The sequence below is a fragment of the Lampetra fluviatilis genome, chromosome 23 (assembly GCF_964198595.1).
Source record: "Lampetra fluviatilis chromosome 23, kcLamFluv1.1, whole genome shotgun sequence".
Classification (NCBI taxonomy): domain Eukaryota; kingdom Metazoa; phylum Chordata; class Hyperoartia; order Petromyzontiformes; family Petromyzontidae; genus Lampetra; species Lampetra fluviatilis.
The window spans coordinates 4,538,283-4,548,216 of NC_136297.1; the positions used below are offsets into that span (position 1 = coordinate 4,538,283).

The following is a 9,934-nucleotide window of genomic DNA, read 5'->3' on the forward strand; positions in this document are numbered from 1 at the left end:
TGTCAGAGAATCTGTGTGTGTGTCAGAGAATCGGTGTGTGTGTGTGTCAGGGAATCGGTGTGTGTGTGTGTGTTAGAGAATCAGTGTGTGTGTATGTGTGTGTCTGATAATCGGTGTGTGTGTTAGAGAATCGGTATGTGTGTGCGTATGTGTGTGTGTCAGGGAATCGGTGTGTGTGTGTGTGTTAGAGAATCAGTGTGTGTGTATGTGTGTGTCTGATAATCGGTGTGTGTGTTAGAGAATCGGTGTGTGTGTGTCAGAGCATCGGTATGTGTGTGCGTATGTGTGTCAGGGAATCTGTGTGTGTGTCAGAGAATCGGTGTGTGTGTGTGTGTCAGAGAATCGGTGTGTGTGTGTGTGTCAGAGCATCGGTATGTGTGTATGTGTGTCAGGGAATCTGTGTGTGTGTCAGAGAATCGGTGTGTGTGTATGTGTGTGTGTCAGAGAATCGGTGTGTGTGTATGTGTGTGTCTGATAATCGGTGTGTGTGTGTTAGAGAATCGGTGTGTATGTGTGTATGTGTGTGTGTCAGGGAATCGGTGTGTGTGTGTGTATGTGTGTGTCAGGGAATCAGTGTGTATGTGTGTTAGAGAATCGGTGTGTGTATGTGTGTGTGTCAGGGAATCTGTGTGTATGTGTGTTAGAGAATCGGTGTGTGTATGTGTGTGTGTCAGGGAATCAGTGTGAGTGTGTATGTGTGTGTCAGGGAATCTGTGTGTATGTGTGTTAGAGAATCGGTGTGTGTATGTGTGTGTGTCAGGGAATCAGTGTGTATGTGTGTAGGTGGGAGCGGTAGTGTAGCGGTTAGCGCGCTGCGTTATAAAGCCGGCGACCCGAGTTCGATTCCCGCTCACGGCCAACATCAGTGACGAATATGTGAACCGGCCCTGGGCCTCCCCTAGGTCGACTCAGCCTCAAATTTGTACCTGGTGCGGTGTGGAAACATCGCCACCGGGGAGACAAAGGCGGCCGAGCGTGGTGCTGGCCACCCACCCCCCCTCGTGTGTCGTGCCGGCCTTCATAGGTGCTCGCTAACAGCACTTTCCCCAACAGCCTTTTAAAGGCGACACGGGGGATCTTTGTCTTTGTGTGTGTGTATGTGTATATATGTGTGTATGTGTGTGTGTATGCGTGTGTATGTGTGTATGTACGTCCTTGTGTGTGAGTTCACCATAATCACTTCCTCTCCCTCGAGAGTAACCCCAACGCTCTTCCTCTCTGACACCCCCTCCCCCACATATTTCCACCATCGGCTCACTCACCACTACGCTCACCACCCCCTCCTCACCACTCACCCCTCGTCCAACGGCGCAACTTTAGGAAAGTTGCAACGTTTTCCGAAAGCAACTTTGATTGCAAGTAGTGCCGGATTATCCCAGAAGCACAAGTAGCTACACATGTAGTAGCTACGGGCCCCGAACTTTCAAGGGCTAAATGCTTTCAAGCTATCGAATCCGGTTCAGTGATTCTGCACTTGCTCTATGATTATAGTACTATACCGCCCTTCAACTTTTATGAACGGCTGGGTGTTTCAGGTTAGCGATTTGTCGTATTATCTGGCTGTATAGCAAATGAACAAAAACAGCATTTAATTTACTATGAAAATTATACATTTTTTAAATACTAACGTTATTTATTTTCTTGGTTCTTTCGGTAAAGTCACGTAGAAGGGAAATAATAGAATAATAAAAAGAAAACATAATAAAAGTATTATATTATTATTTTATTATATAATTGTAGATTTTTATTTATTGTATTTTTCCCTTCTACGTGACTTTACCAAGAAGATGAATCCCTGCAGTCACGAAATCTTTCAATCGAAAGTTGTATTTATTTATTTAGGGCCCCTTCATAACATATATGCTAGAGGCCCCGCACTAACTTCATCCCGCACTGATTCAGTTCCCGTACGGGCGGCCAACCGCCTCCTTCATCACGCCGCGATCGCTGCCCACCCTGTGGAACGGGACCCGCGTCCTTCACGGGAACTCTTTCACGCACTTGAGGTCACAAACGACACCACAGAGACAAAGATCCCACCACCACCACCACCCTCGTGTAGCCTCAACGGACTGTTGGGGCAAGTGCGGTGAGCGAGTAGCAGAGCCTGTGTAGGTCGTGGGCACGGCACACGAGGGGGTAGGTGGCCAGCACCACGCCCGACCGCCTTTGTCTCCCCGTTGTGTGTGTTCACTGTGTGTGTGTGTGGGGGGGGGGAGCGGTAGCGTGGCGGTTAGCGCGCTGCGCTACGAACCCGGCGACCCGAGTTCAATACCCGCTCGCGGTCCTGGGCCTTCCCTAGGTCGACTCAGCCTCAAACGAGTACCTGGTGCGATGTGTAGACATCGCCACGAGGGAGACAAAGACGGCCGGGGCGTGATGCTGGCCACCCCACCACCCCCTTCGTGTGCCGTGCCGGCCTTCATAGGCGCTAACAGCGCTTGCCCCAAAAGTCTGTTAAGGCAAAATGGGGCATCTTTGTTTGCGTGTGTGTGAAGTCTGGACGAACCGGTACTTTGAGATGAGCGTGGGGGTTTGGGTCACGATATCGGCAGCATCCTCGATAAACCGCGAAGAGGGAAGTTTAAGATCGCCTGACCGAGTTGTTTTTTTGGTCACGTATCTCACCCAAAGCACGCAGCGCGCTAACCACTGCGCCACCGCTCCCCCCACCGTACACACACACAGAGAAAGCCCTTCACCAGACTGCCGGGGCAAGCGTTGTTAGCGAGCAACAAACGGCACACGAGGGGGTGGGTGGGTGGCCAGCACCACGCCCCGGTCGCCTTTGTCTCCCCGCAGTGGCGATGTTTACTACACGCCGCGTGCACTCATTTGAGGCTGAGTCGACCCAGGGGAGGCCCAGAACCGGTTGGGACATTCGTCGCTGTTGTTGACGGCCGTGAGCGGGAATCGAACTCTGTTGGCCGAGTTCGCAGCGCGGAGCGCTGCCCACTGCAACGCACGCGTAACACAACGACAAAGGTGCCCCGTGTAGCCTTAACAGACTTTTGGGGCAAGTGCTGTTAGCACCTATGAAGGCCGGCGCGGCACACGAGTGTGGCCAGCACCACGCCCGGCCGCAGTGGTGATGTCTTCACACCGCACCGGGGTGCTGATTTGAGGCTGAGTCGACCTTGGGGTGGCCCAGGACCGGTTCAGATAATCGTCACCGGTGTTGGCCGTGAGCGGGAATCGAACTCTGTTGGCCGAGTTCGCAGCGCAGCGCGCTAACCGCTGCACCACCGCTCCCCACCGAGCAAACGTGACACTCCCACACACACAAACACAACACTCACCCACCCCACACCACAACTCCCCTCCACCAAACACGCACCGTGTTTGCTTTCGGCAAATTGTGAGCAACAAGTGGCACCGTCCGCCCACTAGGTCGATTCGGCATCGACAGCATCAGCGACGGCTCGTAACGTGTGCTTGTTGCAGCCCATGAACGAGTGTGGAACAGACACGAGTTGTTGCTAGAGCCCATGAACGAGTGTGGGCAGCGTGCTAACCACTACTCCACCGCTCCCCTACGACACCACCACAGCCACCTCTCACAATCCACCAAATTGAATCCACTCCAGCCAGCAGCAACCCCACACGCGAGCTGATTTCATCGCTCCATCTCCTCCAGGCGGACGTACATCCCGCAGTGGATAGACCCCACCCCACCCACCCGGGCCACCCCCCACCCCCCGCCCACCGGCCCCCCCACCCGGCCCCTCCACCGACCCCGCCCGCCCTCTCCACTTAGTCGCGTATTGCCAGGTACGTCAACCACCACCTCCAGCCCTCTCAACTCCCTCGCTGGCGCGTGTGCAGTCGGGCCAAGCAGACACGCAGAGACACGGGGCGATACGCGGACGCGGGGACACGGAGACACGCAGTTGGGCAAATTCTTGTCGTGAATGTTGCCAGCGCCACTGATTGATGAGATCATAACCGACGAGGGAAATCTCACTCAGCTACAACGCGTTCCCAACCAGCCACCCCACCGACCCACCCAAGCCACCAGAAGCCACCAAGTCACCCACTCCACTACACCCAGCCAGCCACCCAGCCACCCAGCCACTCAGCCAGTCAACCATTCAGCCACCCACCCACCCACCAAGTCAGCCACCCACCCAACCAGCCAACCACAGCTACCCACCCACCCCGCCAGCCACTCAGCCAGCCACCCACCTAGCCAGCCACCCACCCACCCACCCAGCCGGCCACCCACCCACCCAGCCGGCCACCCACCCACCCAGCCACCCACCCACCCACCCAGCCACCCACCCACCCACCCAGCCACCCACCCAGCCACCCACCCACCCACCCAGCCACCCACCCACCCACCCAGCCACCCACCCACCACGCCAGCCAACCCACACACCTACCCGGCCACCCCATACCACCACACCCACCCAGTCAGCCAGTCAGCCATCCAGCCAGCCACCCACCCACCTACCAAGCCACCCACCCACCAAGCCACCCACCCACCAAGCCAGCCACCCCACCCACCCAGCCAGCCGGGGCCCACAGTGAGTGCTCAGTTCTGCGCGGCAGAAGCGAAGATAGAGCGAGCTGGACAGTGAGCGCGGCGCCGTGGAGTGACACGGTAGTGGGGGGGGGGTGCGAGAAGCACTGGATTCGACAAGAGGGCAGCCCCCCTCCTACAGACGGCGATTCGTCTTCTACGTGGGCCCCAGCCACCCTCCCCTCTCCCCTGAGGCGTCCTCCCCTCCCTGCCCGGGTTCCTGACCTTCCCCCAACTCTGTTGGCCACTCTCACCGCCCGCCAAGACACCTGGTACTCAGAATAATAATAATAATTGTCATCTTCTTGGTTCTTTCGGTAAACTCACGTAGAAGGAAAATAATAAAATAATAAAAATAAAACATAATAAAATAATTCTCACGACGTTTCGGCCACAACGCAAGTAGCCGTCTTCAGGTGGAGAACAGGTCTGTCGAGAAGGCAGAGTCTGCCTGCAGTCACGAAAGCTTTAAATCGAAATAATTGTCATTTCATCATGCCAGGTTATCGCAGTGCCTCCATGCACGAGGTTAGGGTGTGTATATAAGAACACTGCAAAGTCCTCCAGAACTCCACTGGGTCACACGCGTGAAGTGTCGGCCTGCAGGCAAAGAGGGGCGAGAGTCTTTAGAGAGGACCGAGGAAGGAATGATTTCTGCACAATTCTAACGCGTCGACTGACGAGGCTGGCTGTCGTACAATCGTCACTCGGACACCGTCAACGTAGCGGCGGTGGCTTTAACTCTCCGGTAAAGTCACGTAGGTGAAAATTTTAATTTAATAAAAGTAAAATAAAAATAAAATAAAAAATCACGACGTATCGGAGGCAACACAAGCTTCCGTCTTGTGTTGCCTCCGAAACGTCGTGATTTTTATTTTAATAAAAATAATTTAATAAAATTAAATAAAAATAAAATTAAAATCACGACGTTTCGGAGGCAACACAAGCTTCCGTCTTCAGGTGGAACCGTCACAGCACGATTGCTGTATCACTTGATAGCTGTATCACTTGATACAGCTATCGTGCTGTGACGGTTCTACCTGAAGACGGAAGCTTGTGTTGCCTCCGAAACGTCGTGATTTTTATTTTATTTTACTTTTATTAATTTTAATTTTTCACCTACGTGACTTTACCGAAAAAAACCTAAAAATATGAATCCTTGCAGTCACGAAAGCTTCAAATCTAGAATTTGACTCTCCGCCCACACCACACAACCGGCGTGCACTCGAACGACTCAACTAAATTGGCACGTTTTAGGGAAATAATAAAACAAATAAAAATAAAACAATAAAACCACAGCAAGAAAATGCTAAAACGACTCAACTAAATTGCCACGATGGGAACCTCAATCAACTTCAAGGACAGTGCATACATTATCAGAGTTATGTTTTTTGTTTGCATTATGACTGCAGGTATTGTGGTCTATGCAAACATGACTCCTTGTAAAAAAAAAGATGTCAGTTTTGTTGCCAGATAAAAGGGTCAAAAACCAATTATCATAAATTGGCACGTTTTAGGGAAATAATAAAATAAATAAAAATCAACACATCACTTCCACCACTACACACAAAGACAAAAGATTCCACGTGCAGTCTGTAACAACAGACTGCTGGGGCAGGTTGAACAGCAGCAGCAGCAGCTGTGAAGGCTACCGGCACTGTGGCACACGAGGGGGTGGGTGGCCAACACCACGGCCGGACCCGCCTTTGTCTCCCCAGGAACGATGTTTAACACTGCACACCCGGTACTCACTTGAGGCTGAGTCGACCTAGGGGAGGCCCAGGGCCGATTTAGATCAACATCGCCGGTGTTTGTGGCCGTGAGCGGGACTCGAACTCGGGTATCCGGGTTCGTAGCTCAGCGCAGCGCTAACTGCTGCACCACCGCTCCCCACACACACACAGACATCTCACACACACACACACATCTCACACACACACAGACATCACACACACACAGACATCACACACACACAGACATCACACACACACAGACATCACACACATAGGCAGACATCTCACACACACACAGACATCTCACACACACACAGACATCACACACACAGACATCACACACACACACACAGACATCACACACACACAGACATCACACACACACACAGGCATCTCTCACACACACACAGACATCACACAGACATCACACACACACAGACATCTCACACACACACATCTCACACACACACAGACATCTCACACACACAGACACACAGACATCTCACACACACACAGAGACATCACACACACACAGACATCACACACACACACAGGCATCTCTCACACACACACAGACATCACACACACACATAAACACACACAGACATCACACACACACAGACATCACACACATCTCACACACACACAATCTCTCACACACATACATACATCTCACACACATACATCTCACACACACAGACATCACACACACACAGACATCACACACACAATCTCTCACACACACACAGACATCACACATACATACATACAGACATCTCACACATCTCTCACATCTCTCACACACACAGACAAAGACAAAGAGATCCCCTGTATAGCCTTAACAGACTGTAGGAGCAAGTGCTGTTAGCGAGCACCTATGAAGGCCGGAACGGTACACGAACGAGGGGGTGGGTGGCCAGCACCACGCCCGACCGCATTTGTCTCCCCAGTGGCGATGTTTACACACCGCACCAGGTACTAATTTAAGGCTGAGTCGACCTAGGGGAGGCCCAGGACCGGTTCAGATAATCGTCACTGGTGTTAGCCGTGAGCGGGAATCGAACCCGGGTCGTCAGGTTCATAGCGCAGCGCGCTAACCGCTACACCACCGCTCCCCATTAGATATATCTGTGTGTGTGTAGCGCTGTGCGATAACCGCTACATTACCGCTCCCAACCCACTCATCACCACCACCAATACAGTACACCAATGCATCACAAGCATCTCCACCACCATCAATACACCATCACCACTACTACTACTACACCACCACCAATACACCATCACCACTACTACTACACCACCACCAATACACCACCACCAATACACCACCACTACTACTACACCACCACCAATACACCATCACCACTACTACTACACCACCACCAATACACCATCACCACTACTACTACTACACCACCACCAATACACCATCACCACTACTACTACACCACCACCAATACACCATCACCACTACTACTACACCACCACCAATACACCATCACCACTACTACTACACCACCACCAATACACCACCACTACTACTACACCACCACCAATACACCATCACCACTACTACTACTACACCACCACCAATACACCACCACTACTACTACACCACCACCACCACCAATACACCATCACCACTACTACTACACCACCAATACACCATCACCACTACTACTACACCACCACCACCACCACCAATACACCATCACCACTACTACTACACCACCAATACACCATCACCACCACTACTACACCACCAATACACCATCACCACTACTACTACTACACCACCAATACACTAGTGGGTAGTGAGTGGTGAGTGAGTGGATGGGTGGTGAGTGAGTGTGTGGTGAGTGGTGAGTGAGTGAGTGGGTAGTGAGTGGTGAGTGGGTGGTGAGTGAGTGGGTGGTTAGTGGGTGGTGAGTGGTGAGTGGGTGGGTAGTGAGTGGGTGGGTAGTGAGTGGGTGGGTAGTGAGTGGTGAGTGAGTGGGTAGTGAGTGGTGAGTGAGTGGGTGATGAGTGAGTGGGTAGTGAGTGGGTGGGTAGTGAGTGGGTGGTGAGTGAGTGGGTGGGTAGTGAGTGGTAAGTGGGTTGTGAGTGAGTGGGTGGTGAGTGAGTGGGTGGTGAGTGGGTGGTGAGTGAGTGGGTGGTGGGTGAGTGGTGAGTGAGTGTGTGGTGAGTGAGTGGTGAGTGGGTGAGTGAGTGGTGAGTGGGTGGTGAGTGAGTGGGTGGGTGGTGAGTGGGTGGGTGGGTAGTGAGTGGGTGGGTAGTGAGTGGTGAGTGAGTGGGTAGTGAGTGGTGAGTGAGTGGGTGATGAGTGAGTGGGTAGTGAGTGGGTGGGTAGTGAGTGGGTGGTGAGTGAGTGGGTGGGTAGTGAGTGGTAAGTGGGTGGTGAGTGAGTGGGTGGTGAGTGAGTGAGTGGTGAGTGGGTGGTGAGTGAGTGGGTGGTGGGTGAGTGGTGAGTGAGTGTGTGGTGAGTGAGTGGTGAGTGGGTGAGTGAGTGGTGAGTGGGTGGTGAGTGAGTGGGTGGGTGGTGTGTGGTGAGTGAGTGGTGAGTGAGTGGGTGGTGAGTGAGTGGTGAGTGAGTGAGTGGTGAGTGAGTGTGTGGTGAGTGGGTGGTAAGTGGGTGGTGAGTGAGTGAGTAAGTGGTGAGTGAGTGGTGAGTGGGTGGTGAATGCGGCCGCCTCACCCGGGATTTGGAGAAGTCGCTGACTTCGTTCACGAACTTGGAGGCCATGGGCCCGACTCTGGAGCGGCAACACGCGGAGTGGAGCGGGGGAGGGAGTGGGAGAGGGGGGGAGAGACGTGTGTGTGAGAGTGAGAGAGTGTGTGTGTGAGTGAGAGAGTGTGTGTGTGAGCTGTGTGTGTGTGTGAGAGAGAGTTGTGTGAGCTGTGTGTGTGTGAGAGTGAGAGAGTGTGTGTGAGCTGTGTGTGTGTGTGAGAGAGTGTGTGTGTGAGAGTGTGTGTGTGTGTGTGAGCTGTGTGTGTGTGTGAGAGTGAGAGAGTGTATGTGAGAGACGTGTGTGTGTGTGAGAGAGTGTGTGTGTGAGAGTTCTGTGTGTGTGAGATAGTTGTGTGTGTGAGAGAGTTGTGTGTGAGAGAGCTGTGAGTGTGTGTTTGTGTGTGAGTGAGAGCTGAGTGTGTGTGAGCTGTGTGAGTGAGAGCTGAGTGTGTGTGAGTACTGAATGTGTGAGAGCGCTGTGTGTTGTGTGTGTGTGTATTTGAGAGAGCCGAATGTGTAAGCGAGCTGTGTGTGTGTGTACGCTGGCGAGCTGAGTGTGTGAGAGCTGTGTGTGAGTGAGAGCTGAGTGTGTGTACGATGGAGAGCTGAGTTTGTGTGGACGAGGGAGTTGTGTGTGTGTGTGAGAGAGGCGTGTGTGTGTGTGATGTCTGTGTGTGTGTGTGTGATGTCTGTGTGTGAGATGTCTGTGTGTGTGAGTGTGTGTGAGAGAGAGAGAGAGACGTGTGTGTGAGATGTCTGTGTGTGTGAGTGGGACAGAGACGTGTGTGTGTGAGATGTCTGTGTGTGTGTGAGATGTCTGCGTGTGAGAGAGAGAGAGGAGACAGAGAGGAGGGGTGTACCTCTGTGTCGCGCTGTGGGAGTGAGTGAGTGAGGGGGAGTTCGCCGGGCGACGGAGCGGGGTGCAGGGCGACGCCTGAAGGAGGAGCC

The 9,934-nt window shown here is 52.9% G+C and overlaps 1 protein-coding gene across 1 annotated transcript in view; it reads right to left on the minus strand.

The window, feature by feature from the left end:
- Nucleotides 1–9,496, minus strand: part of ADA (adenosine deaminase) — a 51,046-nt gene extending 41,550 nt beyond the window's left edge. Inside the window, exon 1 of the mRNA XM_078867383.1 lies at nt 8,954–9,496. Within this exon, the coding sequence (XP_078723509.1) occupies nt 8,954–9,001 (48 nt within the window). The 5' untranslated portion in view covers nt 9,002–9,496. The remainder of the gene's footprint in view (nt 1–8,953) is intronic.
- Between the last annotated feature and the right edge of the window lie 438 nt (nt 9,497–9,934).